Below are 23,192 nucleotides of genomic sequence, written 5' to 3' on the forward strand. Positions count from 1 at the left end.
GCAATTGTTCCTGCAGCTATGTTATAGTTGCTCAGAGAAATTACTCTGGCTTAATGACACAAGTATCAACAGCAGTTTTGGAAGGCTTTATAGTGCTTAATCCACTTAGGAATGGCCACCAGGCTGGGGGACAGAAGGCTCCTGACCAGACCTGGGCAGCAGGTCTGGGCTGTGACATACACTTCAGTGACTGATGATAATGAGCAGAATTCTGATCTCATCCTGATTAGGTTTTCATGTTACCCTGTGCCCCAGCCTGGCCAGTTCACCCACTGCTGTATCTAAAGCCATGGACAAGGATCTGCTGGGGCCCAGCTGACAGAACTGAGCCTGGCTGTGAGCCTCCTCTCCCCCTGGGGCCTCTGCAGAGTTGTAACCCATTCCTTCATGTTAAGGCAGGCTCAACTAAATGCCTAAGACATTCCAGATAACCTTGTTCTTAAAACCCTGTACCACAACACACAGAGTTTATTCCCTTTCTCCTGAAGCAGCACATTTCAAAATGGTACAGTGTCCTCAGCCTTCTCCATGCAAATCTCTTTTCCTGCAGGCACTGTTTTCTACATACTTGGTGGGTTTTGTTCTCCTCTGCACTTCCTCAGACTGATCAAAACCTTCCCAAGTGCAGACTGCCTTAAGAAAAACAATGCTTAGATGAACTTTTACAACAGGTCTTTGAGTCTTTCAGAAAAGGAATTGCAGCACCACTCTGTTTAGATCCTAAATAGTTCAGAGATGTCACCATACTTGGCCTGGTGAAAATCTGAAGGGAGCTCTAGGTATCTACATGATAAATACTGAAACAAGACATTTCTTAGCAGTCACCAAAGTAGTTTCTTTGTTAGTTTGATAACAGCTCTGGACTCAGCCATAGAAAAAGGCAAACCCAGCAGTGGAGAGAAACAGTTTGAAGTCTTCTAAAGGTCTGGACTTGTAAACATAAAGCAGGAGTCCTCCTGCCATCAAAGGTGTGAAGTAACTGAAATGGCTTATAAAAACATGACATTCCGGAAAGAATAATGATAGGTTGGTTTCCTAAAGGATACTGATGGGCTGATTTTTTCAAGCATGGTTTTAGCACTGCCCTGGAAGGCACTGGAGTGTTTTTAAAGGAACATTGTCTTGAAAGAAGTCCACAAAAGCAGAGAGTAAACACAAGAGCCTGGATTCCCCATGTGACTGGAGTTAAGGAGGAAAACTAGTCACAGACAAGAAGAAATAAGAAGCAGAGATTCAGTGAGGACCAACCAAGATCTAGAAGACACGAAGGTTTGATCTGACAAGCACCTTAAGTCTATGAAAGCTGGGATGACTAGATGACATGTTGGGCAATGGTAACAGCAAGAAAGGAGGTGAAGTTTATCAAATCAGGAAAACTTCTCACCTTCTCCAGCTCCAGAAGACACTCAAGATCAGCTGAAACTAACACCCTGAAGAAGACAGAAGAAGCAAGTAGATCAGAAAGTAATGCAGACTGCTCTGCAAGCAGGAACAGAAGCACACAGGGATCAGAATTTATGTGGCAGGTTGTTGGCCACCAGAACAAGGCGGCTTCTAGCCTCTGAGGCAAAAGCTCCAGCAGAAAAGACAGAAGATTAGAGCCTTTAGACAGGGGTAATACGTCATTGACCTTACCAGAGCTAGCAGAAGCAATAACATTCTGCTCCCACTTTATTGAGGTCAAAATGCTTAAAGCAAGAGAATCACAGAGAACATAGCAATAAACCTGCCTGGGAAAGCATATGATGTCATGGCAGGATGCTGTCACTGAGCTCATGACAAGCAAAGTCAGCAGCATTTCCCAATGACCCACGGAGGGAGCAGCCCTGTCACAGGCTTCTCTGTGGCCTAGAATGTCAAACTGGATCTCTCGTTTGTGGGCCAGAATGACAGTGCTTCTTGAGTCACGCTGCCAGGAACATCCTAAACCCTGGAAAAATGAACCTTAGTGCTAACCTCTACACTTGAAATGTCATTGCTGTCATATAAGGCAGAGGGATTTGGTTCTTCCCTGCCTGTGCAGGATATTGCTGTCAACTTGTCACTATATCTTACACATAAATACTTCAATTTTCCTCAGTAAATCGCTCCTTAACATCACCAGCACAAAGTGTGGCAACTCTTGGCTGCCTTCTTTTGAATGCCAATGGAGCTTTGATCTTAAATTTGTGCCTATCCCATAGCAGTTTCATCTCTATCACAGTCTCCTGAATTACTTTTATTATTAATCTTGAATTTCATGCTGTGTATCAATCACAGGACACATTTTCCTATCAATGAGAAATCAAGATGATGTGAAAAAAGCACGTTCTTTGCAGACTCATCTTAGTCCTCTTTGTTCTTCCCCAGATACTTAAACACTTCGGATTTTAATATTTAATGCACCGATTTTCCAAATATCTCTACAAATTCTTATCAATTCATTTTTAAAGCCTTTTATCCCCCACAGCAAACAGTAAGAAATAAACTTCAAATCTCAAGGGTCTTCCTTGATTCCACTGAGTTCATCAACTGATTATAATTTCAATGTTCTGCTAATTTATTCACTCCATAGTGCAATAAACTGCCACATCTTTCAGTATATTGAGGAGACAGCAAATAAAAAGGAGGGAAGGGGAAAAGAGAAAGCAAGGAAATGAGGGGGCCTTAAGTGCAGCTATTTCAGTACAAACTTCCTTTCAGCCTTTGGACAACTGAACCCCAAATCCATGGACTTCAGTTTCCTGAAAGATGTGGCACTTCACAAAATTACTGTGCATCCTCTGACCTTTGCAAGTATGTAATGCCAGATGAAAACCTGATATTTTTGGCTACTATTTTCACCAAAAAAGGTGAAACCCTGCCTGTTTAAGGCATTAAATATGGTAACATTCACCACACTGCACGGCTGTGTCAGGGGGCAAGAAGAAATGCCAATCCTAACATTAAATGTCTCTCATCACCACAAATTCTCCCAATTTAAATGACTTTGACATGAATTTCAACTTTTCCTAAAACAGGCAAGTAAGATTTTTCCAGTCTGCGCAAGGCTTTTAGAAAACTCATGACAAAGATCATTTCATGAGTGACCTCACGGCCCTCTTCAATTCCCTGCCAGGGGCTGGAGAAAGGTGGGGGATGTCTCTCCTGCCATGGCTGCAGGGAGAGGTCTAGAGGGAATGGCCTTGAGCTGAGTAGGGGAGAGTCAGAGGAGATGTTAGGAAAATTTTCTTCACTGTTAGGGTGTTCAGGCACTGGAGTAGGGAATTTCCCAGGGTGGTGGAGTCACCATCCCTGGAGGTGTTGAAGAGGTGTCTTGATCTGGTGCTGGAGGATATGGTTTAGGGTTTAGGGGTGACAGCAGTGACAGGTTAAGGGCTGGACTTGGTGATCTTAAGAGATCTCCTCCAACCTTGACGGTTCAATGATTCCATTAGTGAGGAGTTTGGAGTTGTAATAGATGTAAGTTCTCTATGGAATTTCTTGTTCTTCAGTAGAAAACTGCCAAAATTCAGTCATCAATAACATGAATTGGTTGTTGTTACGCATTATATTCTAGAATAGATAACATCTGTATATCTATATAGATATATATATCTATATATTTCTAGGTAAATCTATAATAGATCATATCCTATATATCTATCATATATATATTATCTTACATTATCTATTGTTATCTATATTATTATCAACCCTACTTTTTCTCACATTAAAGCACATATCACTCCATTTGCTGAAAATAATTATATTACTGTTTGCCTTTTCACTTACCAGACATGAAGCTGGGCTACTAGAAACCAGGAATTCAAAGTATCAGGCATTTGGCACCCTTGATGGGAGAGAGGAAAAAACCCACAGAAACAAAACTCAGTATTAATATGAATTTGATCACATTTTTGCCTAACAGACATTCACTACCCCAAATCCAAATGCACTTTAGTAATGTAATTGCAGCAATAACAGTACACAGACATTGGAAGCAAACAATTTTTGTCATCATTTGTGCTTGAACTCTAGAACATGCAGGCACAGGACAGTGCAGATTCTGAAAGATTTCAGGTGCTTTAGAGTTCACGTGAATAATATTGGAGGGGGGAAGGGGTGACAAAATGAAGAATGAGACAAACACATGGCTTCTAGCTCAGAAAGTCCCAAGGCAGTGGGATGAATCAATGGATGCTTTGCTTCCTTCTTACACTCTTCCTTTACACATGCTGGGACAGAACTCAGTGCTCTCTGGGTCTCTGCAGTGGTTCCACTGCCCCGACCTACTCTATGGCTGCACAGCCCACAGCCCTCTGAGCACACCCTGCCTCCAGCCAGGCTACATCAGCATTAAAACCTCCAACCAACCACAGAAACAATCTGTTTCCAGATTTAGCTCTACTCTGATAGCCACTGGTTTTCCCAGAGCTGGCCTGTCCACACGGAATCACAGAATGAGTTAGGTTGGAAGGGACCACAGAGGGTCATTGGTCCCACCTCCTTGCTCCAATAGGGCCATCCCAGAGCACATGGCTCAGGCTACATCAGCATTAAAACCTCCAACCAACCACAGAAACAATCTGTTTCCAGATTTAGCTCTACTCTGATAGCCACTGGTTTTCCCAGAGCTGGCCTGTCCACACGGAATCACAGAATGAGTTAGGTTGGAAGGGACCACAGAGGGTCATTGGTCCCACCTCCTTGCTCCAATAGGGCCATCCCAGAGCACATGGCTCAGGGTTGTGTCCAGACCAGACAGTCTCCTCCATGCTGAACAGCCCCAACTCCCTCAGCCTTTCCTCATCAGTGAGGTGCTCCAATCCCTTCAGCATCCTCCTTGACTTCCACTGGACCCATTCCAGAAGTTCCAAGACCCTCTGGTTCTGAGGAGCCCAGAACTGGACACAGCACTCCAAGTGTGGCCTCACCGGGGCTGAGCAGAGGGACAGGATCACCTCCCTGACCTGCTGGCAATGCTCTTCCCAATGCATCCTAGGATTCCATTGGACTTCTTAGCCACAAGGGCACACTGTAAGTTCATGGACAGCCTGTTGTCCATCAGGATCCCCAAGTCCTCCACAGAGCTACTATCCATCTCTGTGTTCACACGATGGACCTCCATGTGCTCTCAGGATGTGAGACTGGAGATTTAGGCCATGTCCTAGAGAAACCATATCCCTCTTCCTTATGCTGGGAAAAAATGGACCTATCTGTGCATGTTAAGTCCTTCATTTCCTGTTAATCCTAAACCTTTCTCCCAGGCACTCACCTCTACATCTGTCTCCTGGAGAAGTTTTTAGGGAAGTACCTAATGAGATGGATCTGACACAGCCACCCTGGCCTACCCAGCACTTGGGCTGGTCTTCTGGGCTGGTCAAAGCTGGCTGTTAGGCCAGAGAGCATTCAGAAATTGACTCTCCAGTCAGATGTGGTCCAAGGAAGTCAATCTTATCTTTCCTATGTTGAATATATTCCTTCCTGACTCCCATACTTCTTGGCTCTCAAGTATTACCAAGGAGATTCACTTGGATCATTAAACAATACCTTCACAGCCTCTTTCTTTTTACATGCAAACTCTGGTTAGGGAACCACCAGAAGAACCAAACAAATCATCACTATTCCTCCCTCCTCAGAGCGATGACTCCATCAGCCCTAGGAGGTGCCAAGTTTCAGCATCAGTGCCCATACATCACCTACACCACAAGCAAAGACACTAACAGTCTGTGTTTAAAGATTAAACACAAGTTTCCCTCATCCTTCTCCCCGTTTGGCCCTCTCATTCCTATCAGGTGCTTAGAAATGACTACTTTGACCTAAAGCCAGGCCAAGGCATCTCTAACTAGGGCAAGAGCACACAATGATTGCATTAACCAAACCATTTCAGTGAGTGAAGGTTCCACAGGCAAGAGTCAGTCAAACACTTAACTAACAGACAGAGGTTTCTACAGCAGGAGTTCCCATGGCTCAGTCCCCACCACAGATATCATTCTCCAGCGGAAAGCAAAGCTCATACCTCAACTTCTGGAAACATGGAAAGTTTTTAAAGACCTACTCAGTACCCAGGAGGGAAGAATATTTTTCTCTGACTTTTCAAATCTTGCAAGACTATTTTTATAAATAATTTTTTAGCTTCTATATTAGGATTGTCTACATGGTAAATTTCAAGAAGGGATCATAGTATCATAGTATGTTAAGGGAAAGCAAAGCTCATACCTCAACTTCTGGAAACATGGAAAGTTTTTAAAGACCTACTCAGTACCCAGGAGGGAAGAATATTTTTCTCTGACTTTTCAAATCTTGCAAGACTATTTTTATAAATAATTTTTTAGCTTCTATATTAGGATTGTCTACATGGTAAATTTCAAGAAGGGATCATAGTATCATAGTATGTTAAGGGGTTGGAATGGAGCTTAAAGATCAGATCAAACCTTCTCTTCTCCAGGCTGAACAGCCCCAACTCTCTCAGCCTGTGCTCGTAGGGAAGGTGCTCCAGTCCTCCAGCTTTGTGGCCTCCTCTGGACTTGCTCCAACAGTTCCATGTCCTCCTTATGCTGGGAACACCAGAACTGTGTGCAGTACTCCAGGTGGGGCATCACCAGAGCAGAGGGAGAGAATCCCCTCCCTCACCTGCTGCCACACTCCTTTGGATGCAGCCCAGGACACAGCTGGTTTCTGGGCTGCGAACTCACACTGCAGCTCATGGGGAGTTTGTCATCAACTGTCACCCCCAAATCCCCTGGGACAATCCCAGGGCTTGCCTCATTAACTTCCCCACCCAGCCTATAAGTGTGTTTGGGACTGCCCTGACCCAGGAGTAGGATCTTGCACTTGGCTTTGCTGGACACCATGAGGCTGGCAGCAGCCATCACTCAGCCTGTCCAGGTCCCTCTGGATGGCACATTCTTTCCCTCCAGCCTGTGACTGCACTACACACTTGGTGTTGTTGGAGAACTAGCTGAGGGAGCTCTGATCCCACTGTCCATGTGCCCACAGAGACGCTGAACAGTGTCAGCCCAGGCACTGACCCCTGAGGGACACCACTCCTCACTGGCCTCCTCGTGGACAAGGTGCCATTCAGCACAGGTCTTTGCTTGCAACCATGGCTCTTTTAGAGCAACAAGCTTGTCCCTCAGCTCTCAGCTTTGTGAAAAAAATGCAACTCTGAAATCTGGGGGCTTGGAACACCTTATCCTGGGAAACTAACTGGGGAGAAAAGTCCATTCTACAATGATACAGAAAATTATTCCTTTCAGCATACATTTTAGATATAGAAAAAAATGTCTGGTGGTAGAGCTACCTGTGAAATTGCTGTGATATTAGTAGCTGAGGAATAAACCTGTTGTGTGCAAACACATCCTGTCCACATGTCTGGTACCATAAGAGACATGAATGCTCAGGACTGTGAGGACATGCCTCTTCCTGTAGCCATACTCTCCACTTAAAATTCATCAGGTAAGGGATGCAAATCTTGACTGTGGACTTTTTCATGACAGATCATCTTGGCCACTACCACAATTTTAGGAAGGATGCAATGGGATAATATTCCCACATCCTGCATAAAACAGATGCACTATGTCAGTGTTCCCTTGAGCATGGCAGGCAGCAGCAAGTGCCCAGAAGGCACCTGATGGGCTGTGGGAGACAGGAGAATCCTGTAGGTAAACTAGCCCTTCGGAGCTGCTTGGTTGCCCCACTAGGTGCCATCAGGAAAGCTGTTTTTGTAGGGCCAACTCTCTACTGCTGCAGCAGCCTGACAGGAGATCAATCTGGACAATGCTCTCAGGCATATGGTGGGATTGTTGGGGTTCTCCCTGTGCAGGGCCAAGAATTGGACTTCATGATACAATTCAGGAGATTCTGTGATTCTGTAATTAGCACTACTAACAGTTCAAGAAGAATTCAAGGTAAACCTACAGTCCATGCTCATCAGCCTAACTTCAGCTTGGCTCTCCAGCATCATCTGCCTGATCCTAAAAGTTCTTCTGACCTTCCAAGTATGAGGTCAGGCACAAAGCACTCTCCTCATAGGTGGCTGCCTCATGCCTTTCCTTAGAGCTACCCAAGCTCTGTGCCAATCCTGGCACCAGTAACTATTCCCTCTACTCCTTCTCTCTTCTCCTTTAAACAAGAAACAGCTGAAGTCCTAAAATAGCTCTGCTTTCTACATAAGCAGCACAGTACAGACATTTGGGATACAGGCTCTAAGGCAGAGTTCCCAGAGTTTTGTCCAGGAATGATCACAAGCCCAAGAGACAAGAGAATGGAAGGTGTAATAAAATCAACTGCATAAAACATTGGAGAGTCTCAGTTAAAACACCTCCTTTATATCCTCCAGTGGCCTCCTGACTTGCATGTCCAGAGTCTGTATTTTGTGAACCGCTGTTCTGAGGTATAATACAGAGTCAGGCAGTTCATAGGGCTCATACTGTGCCACAGAAAGGCTTGGAAATTCCACTGGGTGTGGGCAAAAATGCAGTAAGATAGGAGGAGAGGCTGTAAGACGTGAAATGCTATCACTGCCCTAGGCCTCATCACCACACTATCCACTCTTTACACTGTCACCTGTGTCAGAGAACTACCTGACAAATTCCACACACTAATTCAAGTTCCCTAAAATCACAGGGCAGCTGTTAGTCATGTCACAACACCACCACACCACAAAGGCAGGTCCAGAAGCACTGGAGAGGGCTCTGTGAAGAACTGGCTCTGAACACTCAGGGTTAACAAGCCCACGAGTGGTTTCACATATGCATGGCTGTAGGTTTCCAAGGTCAGCTCAGCAGATTAACAGTACTCACACATGGCAGAGAAAGAGCTAATAAGCTCTCCAGAGAGCAGAGCTGACTCTGTGCAGTTCACTTGCATATCAACACCTTGCAGCTAGACCCAGAAGTGCTGGGGGCAGCAGAAACACACCACAGATCTGCACACAGCCAGCTGCCAGGTCCCAGGCAGCACCAGTCCTGCGCTCAGGGTGCCCCAGCCATGCACTACATCAAGGTGGTGTGCAGCACCCATATCACCACAGTCTCAGCCTCACCTCTGCTTGCTGTATCACCGAGGTAAGAGTTAGCGGCTTCCTGTTCCTACCAGCCCCCCAGGCACTCTTTCAGGAGAGAGCAATGGGCTGAAGCCATGTCCATCTTAAGTTGAAAAAAGCAGCAATTCAGAACGTAAAAACCAGCTCCGGACTAACCCCGTTTGATGAAGAAATGGTGACTTGAACTGCAAGTTCAGTACCTTGCTTCATATGCTCCCCTCTTGGAACTGTGTACTCCTCAGCACTTGCTCCATGCCACAGCTGCTCTCCACCAGAGCCTTCCTTGTGCCACTTGAACTCTCTAATATAGCAAACTGGAAGGTCCTAAAAACTGGGCTGATTTGGGCTCCTTCCTCTCAGTGACCTTGAACAGTTCACCAAGGACATAATGGTCCAGTCCTGAACGTGGGCAGAGGAAGATGATGTTTCATTTGGCCACTACTTTGACTCAGTGCCCATGGAATCTCCCAGAAAGCTGCATTTCTGAGTAGACACAAGTAACAAACTTCCCTCTGTTCTGACATGAAAGCAATGATGTCTTTGGGACCACAAGCACGGATCCCAGCATAACAGATGTTCTTACACCAATGGGTGCACCATGCACTCCACCAATCCCAGCAAAATAAACTGCTTTGTTTCTTAGGTACCAACTACCTAAAGTCAATGCAAACATACGTTACTGTTCAAAATACATGTCTTCTGTTTAAAACAGTAAAACAACATCAAAGCCACAACAACTGAAGTTATTTTACACAGTACTGAGCTTGAAAACTTTCACAGACGTTGTAAAATTCCTTTAAATTTTCATCTAGGGCAACACTTCTCTTTCTTTGTACAATAAAGCTGTACAGAGATAACCCAGAGATGATGAAACACCAGTTCAAACCAGCAAAGTCCCTGTTTGAGAGGTAAATACCACAAACAGAAGAAAACTTATCTGAGTTAGTCCTAGGAGGGCACAGATGGGGAGAGGAGTGCACACAGGGACAATGAAGCTCTCAGTCTTTGATCACTACGGATGAACCCTACTGCTCACAGGGTTCTCTCACTCCTGAGACGGCTGAAACCACATCACAGATTTGAAAAACCTGAAAGCCACTGGAAAATCTTGTGGCAGCAACGCCTTGTAACAAACCACCCTCAATAAGCTCTACAGTAGGTGAAGATGTCCCTTCAGCTGAGCTCTCAAGAGGCAGCAGCAGCAGCCCCAGCCTGTGCTGTAAGAAAGCATTTAGTAGCTCAAGAATCCTGATGCCAGGCCAGATGCAGGAAAGAGATTTCCTACCAGCTAATCACACTGACAGGGGAAATAACTCACATAAGAATAAAGCTCGAAGCTTGTTGAGGTCTCAAAACCACATATTCCCCATACACCAGCCAGATTTGATGCCACTCAAAGCAGCAACAGATTTCATAGTTAAAAAGCTGTGTACAACATGGAAAAGTCATCCTAATCCAAGTCAATATCATCCTTATGTATCTAAAGGAGGGACCTGGGTCTCTGTTCTAGTCACATCCTCTACCCAGTCAAGGGTTCTGATTTAATGCTTCCACGGTCAGTAAAAATGTACAAAGCCTCTAAGCTGTAGCCAAACCTGCCCCAGCCATGAGAACAGAGACAGGTAGGACCCTGTGATGTGAGCCTGTAGCAGAGCATCAGTGGATGGGAATGGTTCTCATACCTGCATCCTGGTGATAATGGAAATGGGACAGGGCAGGATACTGAGACTATCTGAACAGAGTAAAAATGGATAATTGGATTCTTACAGTTTCATTGTATGCTAAAGGGTTGGACTGGACTTTAAAGATCATCCAGCCCCAACCCCCTGCCCTGGGCAGGGACACCTCCCACCAGAGCAGGTTGCTCAGGGCTTTAGCCAACCTGGCTGTGAACACTGCCAGGGTTGGGGCAGACACAGCCTCCCTGGGCAACCTGGGACAGTGTCTCACCACCCTCACAGCAAAAACTTCTGCCTGATACCTAAATTTCCCTCTTTCAATTTCCCCCCATTACTTCTTGTCCTGTCCCTGCAGTTCCTAATCAAGAGTCCCTCTGCAGCTTCCCTGGAGCCCCTTCAGCTCCTGGCAGGTTGCTCTGAGGTCTCCACACAACCTTCTCTTCTCCAGGCTGAGCAGCACCAACTATCTCAGCCTGTGCTCATAGGGAAGGTGCTCCAGTGCTCTGATCAGCTTTGTGGCCTCCTCTGGACTTGCTCCAACAGTTTCATGTCCTTCTCATGTTGAGGACACCAGAACTGTGTGCAGTTCTTAGTCCATCCCATCCCAGTAATAAAAATAGGCAATATCCTTCAGCCCAGAATATTCTGAGTTTTATCTATCCCACCCTTGTTCCTGTTCTCCACTGCAGTGGGTAAAATGTAAAATTCCCAGACTGGAGTCTGCCCTGGAACCACTGCCCCTGCAGAGCTCAAGGGAATGCTGCAGGTCAGTCAGCTCCCAACTGACTATGCACTGGTAGGGTCTGACAAGCCTTTTTCCTGTCATATTTACTGCTATCAATACATCTAATGCCATAATTCCATCAGAGGTTCTCTCAGTAGTCTCATCAAGTCCATTACTTACTGTTAAAGAACTCCTCATAGTCAGTTTTCTCCACACAGCATGTGTACATGCGCAGCGCTGCCACCTTGATCTTCTAAACAAACAGAAAAGACAACACTTTAAGTATATATGTACATATATACATATACATAAAAAAAGCATAAAGTCTATATATCAGAGCTAGTGAACACTACTGGGTTTGTTAAACACACTCTCATTCTCTGAGACTTCCTCTGAGAACCACAATCACTTGAGGCTTGCAGGAGCACATTGAATTATTTGGCCTGCCAGGAATGTCACAAGTGTAATGAACATTGTCTTGAGGGAGATAATTATTAAATGGCTCCTTGAATATTTTATCAAACTATATTTGGAACGATATCAAATCAATTTCTTTATTGTTAGGGTGGTCAGGCACTGGAATATTGCCCAGACAGGTGGTGGAGTCACCATCCCTAACGGTGTTTAAGAGGCATCTGGAGAATAAGGTTTAGGGGTGAGAGCAGTGACAGGTTAATGGCTGGACTTGATGCTCTTAGAGGTCTCTTCCAGCCTTGATGAATCTATGATTCTAATACTTGATAAAATTACAGAAGAGTAAATTAAATGGCTTTTCTTACAGAGACTCCAAGACCCCAATTCCTGGTTTCCTCCAATACCTCTAAGTGATATACACCACTGAGTGTTTTGTCCAATTTAGATTTTAAATACTATAGAAGTCACATACCAGACATGTCCTAAAAATAGGTTTTCTTCTCTCTAGAAAAACTGAAACTTGACTAAGCCTCACAAGTGAGAGAGGAACTCCAAATGCTGAATGGCATGAGGTACACCCAGGGGCTTTGGCACTTCTCATTTTGTTCTTGGCTTACCACTGCACCCAAAACACCTCCAGCACATCACTTCCAACACAGACACGTGCTGAATCTTCAAAGAGCACAATAACTGACAGCAAAAATCTTTAAGAGAAGAGCTGTCAGCCATTCCTGTTTGAGAAAGAAAACTCCAGAGCCTACCCCTCTTCCTAAGGCAGGACGCAGCAGTGGGTTTGGATTGCTTTGGTTTGGCTCATTTTTAATGCTGTATACTGGGATAATCTCAGTGCTCACTATATTACAGGGATGAGCACTCTGCTTGCTATACAGCAGCTTAATCACTAAAGCATTTGTGTCTCCTCCAACCAAAAGGAGAATAGAGAAGTAGCAAGTGATGGCTGAGGAAACACAGGAGCTCATTGTTTTTCTTATTTAGTAATCTCAAGCTTCTGTCAAAAATCAAATCTACATCTACAAAATAATTTACACTGCTCACTAGAGCTGTGGAGGTTTCCCTTTGAAAGAAAACACTTCCTGGCCTGGGAGCAGAGATGTCCCTGGTGAGAGCAAGTGCCCCAAAGCAGGCATTGCTACACATTAAAAACGTGTTGTAAAGAACAGCCTCAGCAATCCGTCCCTTAAGTAGGCAGGTAACAAAGGAGGAACCGCTGAAATTTAATCATGGAAGTTTTAGGGTGTAGAAGAGGTATGGGGGAAGGGAAAAGAAAATGGGAAAGGGCAGAGAAACATGAAGAAACTTCCCTAAGATCTCCTAGAGAGCACTGGCAAGGCCAAAAGTGAACTCAGGTCTCTTGAGCCCTAACCACAAAATAACTCTCTCCCAACACAAGATCCCCAGCCAAAAGCAGGCAGTAAAGAGCAGCAATTAAGGAGCATTCTGAATCAACACTTAGAGCTAACAAGGATCTTTATTACAACAATATGTACACAAGCACACAGGAGAGAAACTACACTCTCCTGAGGTTTAGTATCACCTGATTAAAGCAGTGGACTTTACCCAAAATACCTAAACCCCTCACGTGTCAGTTGTCTTTGCTTTACACTTTGTGAGGAGCAAGATGCAATCAGGAACAGTCTCAGATCTTGGAGGTGCACTTTGCCTTGCACATATTCAAAGCACTTTAAATTTTTATTCTTTTTAATCCTTTTACTCCAAGAACTACTTTGCACTCCAACACAACTGGGCTCAGCCCTTCCTCCACGCTGCTTTTTTCTCTGTCCTTTATACCCTGTCCTAGTTCAGAGCAAAGAAATGATGAATTTCATCTGTCTTTCCTTCTGCACAAGGAACTGAATTTGTCCCTTAGAAAACTGCTCTCATTTAGTCAGTGTTAACAACTGCTTTAGGAAAGGGATATTTAAAAAGAAAAGGAGAAAGAGAAGGACCTATTTGTGACTGAGCAGTGACACAAACAGCCATCACACCATCTCTCGCTACTGCTTCTTCTGTCTCAGAGATACAGATCTCTGAAAGAGAGCTCAACAAAACTCAAAACATCAAAGAGCCTCAAAAAAAGAAACAAGTTAGACTAAGTCTCCACAGTCCAGAGAAAGACTAAGATATTACAGAATATATGAGTCTATAAAAGCATCAGTGGAAGGCAGAATATGAATATAAACTCTAAGGAAAGAATAATCACCTTTTTTTTTTTTAAGTACAACATGAAAAAGCATCAACTAAAACCAACTTCTTCCAGCATGGGGCCTCAAGAGCTGCAGCTCCCTGACACTGAATGCCATGGATGCTATCAACAAGAGGAGTTCCAAGTGCAAGTTATAGCAAAGAAATCCATCAATAGGTACTACACAAAACTGTGGTTCCACACAGGAAGTCCTGAAACAGACAACTGATGTAGGCTGGAGGAGCACGTGACACACGAATCACAATGTGCTTTATTGTCACTAAATCTGTCCAAGGTGACAGCAATTAGCATTATTAGGGACAAGATAGTGGTCTCTGTGGGTGTTTGACTTGCACAGTGAGGCTGTTACTATGATCCTTGGTGCACAAATGAAGTGAAAAATAAGATATCTGGAGAAATTCAAGGCAGCTTTAGAATCTACAAACCAAACAATATTGCTACTCATGTCAGTGATGGCAATGCACAGATCAAGGGAGTTCAAACTATGGATTATTGTTCCTTACAGTAGAAAACAGGAATTTACATGGGGAATAATTCAAACTTTTCCATTAAGTACTGCTCCTACTATAAGACAAAAAAAAAAGTGTATGTGGGTTTTCTGCTTTTTAGAACTATCAACCAAGCCAAAAAACTACTAAGTGAGTGCTTTACCCATCTACTGTACTTGAGTGGTCCTGTGAAGCCCATTGCTTCTATTATCCTGGTGAAAGCTCCCACTTTCTCCTCAGATGGCTGCAAGGAATCTTTTGCAGAATGCTGTAAAATGGAAATAGCACATATTTGAGTCTCAGCAATTAAACCTGACAAATCAGTTTGGTTAGAAAAGCTACAGGTTTAATAGAGAATGTTAGGGGGTTTTGTTTACTGCCTTTGTTCAACAAACAAATACATGTTGAGGTCACCTCTGAAGATATTTCACTGGCTTTCCTATGTGACATTCTTTATGTTTATGAATGCAAACACTGCATAGCCACTGTGGTAGAAACATCCCACTGGATGCTCAGACTCAAATAGTCTGTACAAAACCCAATATACAGCTTCTATCCTAGATTACCACATTCTTTCTAGGTGTGTGTCTTTACCTTGAGAGCAGCCCTGGGAGAAGGGAGTTGGGGGTGACAGCTGGTGACAAACTCCCCATGAGCTGCAGTGTGAGCTCACAGTCCAGAAACCAACCAAGTCCTGGGCTGTATCCAAAGGAGTGTGGGTAGCAGGTCAAAAGAGGTCACTCTCCTCCTCTACTCTGGTCTGGTGAAGCCCCACCTGGAGTGATGCCCACAGTTCTGGTGTCCCCAACATAAGGAGGACATGGAACTGTTGGAGCAAGTCCAGAGGAGACCACAAAGCTGATCAGAGGACTGGAGCAACTTCCCTACAAATTACTCCTAAATTCTACCATAAGATAATGATCCAACCCTGGCAGCGTTCAAGGCCAGGTTGGAGAAAGCCTTGAGCAACCTGCTCTAGTGGGATGTGTCCCTGCCCAGGGCAGGAGGTTGGGACTACATGATCTCTAATGTCCATTCCAACTCATTAACATACTATGATAAGTCCATAACTTCCCTCCAGCCAGGTAATGATAGGAAATGCTCAATACAGAACTTGTGTCCAACAACCACTTCTGTACCAAACCCACTCAATCAACTTTCATCTCCTCCACAGGAACAAAAACCACACTGAAGCTCCAGTGAATCCAGGCAGAACTTCACTACATGCATCTTATTTACAAATTAATTACAAAGTCTCCTCCAGTACAGGTTCTTCATTATGCAGAGGAAGTTAAGTTAGAATTTAACTTGTTGGAGCAAATCCAGAGGAGGCCACAAAGCTGATAAGAGAACTGGAGCAACTTCCCTAGAAGGATAGGCTAAGAGAGTTGGGGCTGTTCAGCTTGGAGAAGAGAAGGTTGTGTGGAGACCTCAGAGCAACCTGCCAGGAGCTGAAGGGGCTCCAGGGAAGCTGCAGAGGGACTCTTGCTTAGGAACTGGGATGACTGAACAAGGAGAAATGGAGATAAATTGAACAAGAGAAATTTAGATTAGCTATTAGGCAGAAGTTATTTCCCTGTGAGGGTGGTGAGACACTGTCCCAGGTTGCCCAGAGAGGCTGTGGCTGCCCCAGCCCTGGTAGTGTTCACAGCCAGGTTGGCTAAAGCCCTGAGCAACCTGCTCTGGTGGGAGGTGTCCCTGCCCAGGGCAGGGGTTGGGGCTGGATGATCTCTAAGGTCAACTCCAACCCCTTAACATACTATGAAACTATAAACCTCCAACTTATTCAATTGCTGTCAACTCATCACTGAAACAATGACTGACTAACAAGCAGTCTTTTCCTAAGAAATGCTATGATTCTTGCCTCATTCTTCTGTGAGTCCACCTGGACCAACTCAGGAGATGGAAAAGGATTTAGGAAAGTAGTATTTGGTTCAGCCTATGGATAGAGGTCTGCAGCTCACCCTGCCTATGCCAGGACTGCAGCCAAATGCAATTAGATAGTCCAACAAATGTCTATAAATTCAGATTTAGAAAACACAGAAGTGGGAGAGAAGCAAGCAGGCAGCTGCATGGTGCTTAGTTGCGAACTGGGCTTTAACCACCACACAGAGAAAGAAAACTTCAGAAATGTGTTTTATAATTCACTCTAAACAAGTTCATCAAGACACTGCAAGGGCCATAAGCCCACCCCAGGCAGCCTTTCCTGCTCAGTCCCTGAAATGCAGTGCTTAAAGCAAACAATGTTGATTCTGACACCAAACATAAATTGAAACATCTGGGGCTCACCATGAATTCCAAACCACTTTCCCACCAGGAGTGCATAGTCAAGTTCACATTTCAAAGATGAGTAAGTACTTCTCTATTCAAAATAATGAGGTTGCAGTCCAAAAACCTACCTCAAACCTAGATTGTTGTAAACTGCATCCTCTCTGGTCCTAAATCCTGCCTGGCTCCTTACACCAAGGCTATTTTAACCAGGAAGCTCCCCAATTCATCTTACAACCCTTTTACCCCTCCCCTAGCCCTTTCCAACACAGCAAAAGCTAAGCCTTGAAGATCTTCATGCCACTCCTGGTTTGTTAGACCTACCATCATATCACCCACTGCTGTCCCAGATCTGCTCTGCAAGTGCTGCTTGCGCAGATATCAGAGAGCAGTGCAGGCAGGAACAGGGATTAGGAGGATCCACCCGGAGGGGCCTGGATTACAGCTTTAGCTCTGCCATTATAAATTGTACAATCCCTTTTATATGCTTCAATCTCCCTGTCTGCAACACGTTTCATAGTATGTTAAGGGTCTGGAATGGAGCTTAGAGATCATCCAGCCCCAACCCCCTGCCCTGGGCAGGGACACCTCCCACCAGAGCAGGTTGCTCAAGGCTTCAGCCAGCCTGGCTTTGAACACTGCCAGGGCTGGGACAGCCACAGCCTCCCTGGGCAACCTGTGCCACTGTCTCACCACCCTCACAGGGAAAAATACTGCCTAATACCTAATCTTGATTTCCCTCTTCCAATTTCTCCCCATTACTCCTTGTTCAGTCATCCCAGTTCCTAAGCAAGAGTCCCTCTGCAGCTTCCGTGTAGATTCATGCTCCAAAACACTTCTACTCCAAGACAAAAGGACAATAAATGTAGGAGATGCATAGACCACAAATTAACAGAACAGTATAGATAAACAGTAAATAAATTATCAGATAATAATTAGCTGCTATTAGAAGATTGCATAAAAATGTTCAGCGTTTAACAGGGAACAAAACTGCCATCACACATTATTCCCAAGCTAAAGAATCAGGAAACATCTGTCATTTCTCGTATGTATGGACAACTTCCATGCTTCCCTTTTAAAAGGTAGGAAAAGAACATCTGCCTCCAACACCAAGAACTACACCCCTTGACTTAGTTTCCTCACTGGAATGAAGCCCTCAGGGTTATCATTGAAAGCTTCACCCTGATAACCCAAATCTAACTGCACCTTCCCATGCTAACCCTTCATTTCAGGGAAAGGAATAAAATTCCTTCTCTAATTACTGGACCCTACATGTCCTGAGAAGTGTTTCGCTACCTGTATCTGTATAACCCCCAACAGAAACTCTGCTCACCTTACTTGTATTGTGAAAGGATCTGTTCTGCTGTGTGATGGCTCCATGGGCTTGAGTCAATCCACCATAGGATTTAGACAGTTCGAATGGCCCAGCCCTGTGTCTCTAGTGAAAATGATACAAGAAAAAGAAAGAAAAGCATTAAGAGACCATTGACCTAACTTGACACCAATGACCCTTAGTTTGCTTCCAAGTCAATTAGTTCCAGCTCATCCTGAAAAACTATCTATCACAAAAAGCACAAACTTCTGATCATAAGTGCTATAAAACAGCTGTGCATGCTTGGTGCTCCACACCATGCATATTCCAGTGTTCCATAAATGTGTTGATGGAATAGACTGGCAGAACACTCCACTCCCAGAAACCACAGGCTGTCTGCTTTGACTTTCTCACACTATTTCTAATTATGGCTTCTGTCGCTTAAGAAAGAATAATTCCTTTTTCTGACCTTGCAGGCAAACAAAGTTTATGCTATTTTTATCTACAACTTCATAGCCAAATTCCATTGTCTTTGTGGTCAGGACTTGAGAAAACACAAACCACAGGGTAAAAGCTACTGAATGCACTGGTGGCTCACAGTAAGCCTAACTTTGTCAGTAACTTACAACTGCTCATTTCCCTCTCAACTCCCTATACCCTATCCTGCTGGATATGGATTGGTGCTTTAATGGAAGGGTTGTGTCACAAAATCACTGACAATTTTCCCAGGACTGGAAGACTTTATCTGAGAAAAGACACTCAAGCCAAAGAGCTGCAGTGAAGTTTCTAAGTCTGTACATCATGGCTCTATGATACAAGTTGTGATACACAGGAGGAGGAGAAGTTTTACCTTCTCTTGTTTCAGTGCATGGAGAAAGGAAACACCAAGAGATACATTCGAGTTCTGTTCCAAGAGCATCTATTCGCACTTTTTTACCCCTTTATTATTAACAGCTATTGCATGATGCTCTAGTTGATTTACTGTGGACAGACAGACATACCCTGGCACTATGCATTCTGACACAGAACTGGAAGCCAAACTGCAAATCTACATGTTGTGCTGTGCTGAGTAAATCCATCAGTACTAGGAGTCCAAAGCACAGTGGAGACATCCTATAAAACAGAGTGTTCTGTAAAATAAAGTGCTAGAAATTACACGCAATTATGACTGGCTTGTTGTAGCTGCTTTGGGAAGTGACACCTACATTTGGACTTCTGCATTTAATCTCCTCATGACAGATCATTTGGATCTACCAAAGCCACAGTCTGTGTAACCAAGAGTGGGAACTCACCCCTTCAGCAGCACAAAGCTCTAGACCTGCCTTGATATTTCAGCAATACACAGTGAAGACATCACTTTTGGAAGCCTCTTCATTTAAAAAACATGACTTTTTCTTATTAATTCCATTTTATTTTTTTTTCCCACACTTCAGCATGCTCTGATATCCTTACCTGGAAAATACTGCAGAGCATCCATCTGCACTGGCCTGGGCCCGTGGCAGCCTGGAGTAACCCACTGCACACTGCTACCCATTGAGGTATTGCAGTCTGGCAGCTCTGCAAGGGAAATAAACAATGAGGAGAAGAACCCAAAAGGCAGAAACAGTTTCACTGCCCCCTGCTTCCACAAGTTTTACTCATTCATACAATAAGAACAACACGGACCTATGTCAGGGCAGATTTAGGCTAGATATTAGGCAAAAGTTCTTCTCCCAGGGGTGTTTGGGCACTGGAACAGCTCCCTGGGGCAGTGGTCATGGCCCCAAGGCTGACAGAGCTCAAGGAGTGTTTGGGCAATGCCCTCAGGCACAGGGTACATTGTTGGGGCGTCCTGGGCAGGGACAGAAGTTGGACTAGGTGATCCTTGTAGGTCCCTTCCAGCTCAGGATATTCCAGGATTCTAACAATCCTCAGACTAAACTCTCAACTTGTGCTTGACAGGAGTATAAATTTTGACTATAAAAATATTTTGTCTTCCAGTACAAGTATCCAACCCAAGTCTGATGGCAGAAACAGAGCTGTGGAAGGAAATGGTGGGCTGTCTACATCACAAAACCACACCATTTTTCTGTCTCTACAATGAATTCCAAGACTTAACAAGCATTCTCCAACTAACTGGATGAGCTCTAAAGGGCTGTCATCCAGCTCACAGTTTTTATGCACCTTTGTCTTACTTAGGCACAGTTAAGAATTTTAGTATTTCAAAAGCACATATTGTCCCAGTAATTTCCAGTGAAGGTAATTATTATCTGTAATAAAAATGTCAGCCTTACAGAAAAGAGGTGAGGTTTTCTTTGCATCTTTTCTGCAGTATTCACCTCAGTACAATATTTGCCTCCTTCATTAATGCCCTACATTAATACTGAAAACAGTGCAGATATTATGAGAATGGATATGCCTTTTTCTAAGCAAAATAGCTTCTTTTCAATTGACCACAAAGATAATTGAGAGGCTAAAGCATCCAACACAGGAGGGGAGGATTAGCTTTGGGAAAAGAAGACTTCAGGGAAATCTAATCAATTTGTACCAATCCCTGGGGAGGGTGGGCAGGAAAACTCCTTTCAGTAGTGCCTAGCGAAAAGACAACTATGAGAGCAGCAGATCTGCCCAGAGATTAGGAAGAACAGACACAAACTCAACTCCTCTTCCCTGTACCTGCACTGTCACTGCTGTCCCTCAGCTCCTCATGGAGCAGCACTTGCAATCCATGAAGAGAACTGATTAGAGGTGTTAAAGATTGTGAAGGGAGAGATGCTCTATGTGCTTTGTGATTAGTGTTCCTGTTATTACTCCTTCCCACTTCTACTGCAGCAAAACTACTCAGTTCCTGCCCTTTCTCCATAACATCACCACCTAGAAGTATGAAAATGATACATTTCTATCCAAAAAAACATTTCAGCTGAGTACCATGAAGTCCTTCTTGGGGTAATCCAGTACTCTGAAAGAAACAGTTTAACAAACACTTCAGTGAGAAAGAAAAGTTACCATTTTCTATAAACAGTTACTGTAAGATTCTAAGAATCCAACAGAACTTTTTGAGGCTTTTTCTCTGTAATATGAAGGAAAACATGCCCAGGTTGGGATATGTCTTAAGAGCTTCAACATACAGGGGTTTATAGGTGTATAAAAGCACAACTGCAGCAAAACTGGAGAGACATGTGAAAACATAAAATAAGCACATACACACTTAAAAGCTGAGATGTGATAAACAACCCAGTAACAGAGGAAACAGACATCAGCAGAAAGAAGGAACACCATGAGCTAAGGAGTTTGCTCTAAGCCAGCAACACTGCCTGCAGAGCACAGCATTCCTTTCAAGTTACAAGTGCTACCTTTGCTTCTCCACTGAGCAGAAAGAAAATGTACCAAGCCTAAACTGACCAGGACTACCTGGGAATAGTGTGCAGACACCTGCATTGACAAGAGAGAGATGAGAGAATATCACTATGGTCTTCTAACTCCTCTTGGCAACCACTAGAAAGCCTAAGGGAGCAGACAAGACCTTCTGGGTAAAACCAAGCTTATCACAGTGGCAGGATTCAGGAGAGCTGAAAAGTGTGGACAGTCACCAGGGCTGTATCATACACCATGAGCTCCAAATTAGGCTTGAAGAGAGAGTGGAAAACAAGAGTTTTCCTTATTTCCAGTAGAAAGAGACACAGAAAAGTTTGAAGACTTATTTTCATACAATTAGGCAACCACTAAATTCTAATGAAGCAGCTGCTGGGGAACGCCAAGGAGAAGCAGTGCTTGAGCTGCAGCATGTTGCTGCTCTCACCACTTCCTGCTTCTCTGACTGCAAAGTAAGACACTTCAGGTCACAAAAACAGCAAATAACATCTCCTCCCCTCTAAAGAGAAATGTTTCTGGTCAGGCTGAAAAATTGAATCAAGCTTACTTTGCCACATGAATGCCAGCAGCAGCTGGGTGAGAAGTTGCCCAGGGAGGGCAAGTCCTTGCCCTCCTAAAGCAGGTTTTCATTGCCAACCATGCCCTAGGGGCATCACAGACAGCTGAACCCACCTGGTGCCTCACTCTACTTCTCTCCCTGCTCCCCTCCTGCCTGATGTCCCCTTCCCTGCCTGCTGGTGATTGCCTCTATAATGCTTTGATACTACACAAAAACGTATTTATGCTGCCACAGTTGTGCTGCTCCAGCATTTGGATCACAGGGGTCAAAAAAAATGCTGAAGGAGGCAATGGAAGGTAACAGAGCAGAGACATGAGCACAGAGAAAAGGCAGCGATGCAGAGAAGGAACTCAGGCTCACTGCATTTCAGCTGCTCTCAGGCAGGTTTGGGCTTGGTGGCTTTCACCTTGAGAGCACAAAGGACAGAGCTCACCTGCTTGTGAAACCACGCCCTGAGCCATCAGCTCCCAGAACTTGGGGGGTTAATCTCCTAAGTGGATATTGCCCCCTGAGCAAATGTCTTTCCTACTCCTGAGAGACCTGTCCCCACTGGCTATCTCTGTGTTTGTGTGGCGGCAGATTCTCAGATCCAGGTACAACACCACCTTTTCCAGACTACATGTTAAACACGTGAACTTCTGCAGAGACTTAAAGAGTAATAGAAAGAAAAATACACACAAATGCATGAGAGAGAAGAAAGGAGTGATCAGAAATACACTCAATTCACAGCAACAAAACTCTTCCAATTAGAATCACGAAATCACTAGGTTGGAAAAAACCCTCTAAGACCATCGAGTCCAACCCTTCCAAGTCCATCCCTAACCACGTCCCCAAGTGCCACATCCACGAGGCCTCTGAACCCTTCCAGGGATGGTGAGTCCACCACTGACCTGGGCAGCTGTACCAGTGACACAGTAACACAGGAACTGGAATCTGTACACCATACTCACTATCAAAGACCTCTGGAGCACGAGGGGAACCTCCAGGCAGGGCAGTGCCCAACCCACAGGGCACACACCGAGCCCAGGGCAGATCCACACTGACACGCACGTGTCAGCCCCAGCCAGGAGCCCACACCCGCGCACCACCCTGCTGCAAACACCGATCGAGGGGGCAGCGGGGCCCGCTGCGGCACCAGGCAGCGCTGCCGGGTGAGGGGCCGCGAG

At 44.6% G+C, this 23,192-nt stretch overlaps 1 protein-coding gene across 1 annotated transcript in view; it reads right to left on the minus strand.

The window, feature by feature from the left end:
• The window catches only part of LOC103807499 (ubiquinol-cytochrome-c reductase complex assembly factor 1), a gene marked incomplete at its 5' end in the record, with an annotated part of 51,597 nt that extends 31,924 nt beyond the window's left edge, over positions 1-19,673 (minus strand). The window contains 5 exons of the mRNA XM_009080231.1: positions 3,754-3,811; positions 11,591-11,663; positions 14,700-14,804; positions 18,138-18,242; positions 19,569-19,673. Coding sequence (XP_009078479.1) covers positions 3,754-3,811; positions 11,591-11,663; positions 14,700-14,804; positions 18,138-18,242; positions 19,569-19,673 — 446 coding nt within the window. The remainder of the gene's footprint in view (positions 1-3,753; positions 3,812-11,590; positions 11,664-14,699; positions 14,805-18,137; positions 18,243-19,568) is intronic.
• Positions 19,674-23,192: the final 3,519 nt, after the last annotated feature.

Source organism: Acanthisitta chloris, unplaced genomic scaffold (assembly GCF_000695815.1).
Source record: "Acanthisitta chloris isolate BGI_N310 unplaced genomic scaffold, ASM69581v1 scaffold10488, whole genome shotgun sequence".
NCBI classification, from domain to species: Eukaryota; Metazoa; Chordata; class Aves; order Passeriformes; family Acanthisittidae; genus Acanthisitta; species Acanthisitta chloris.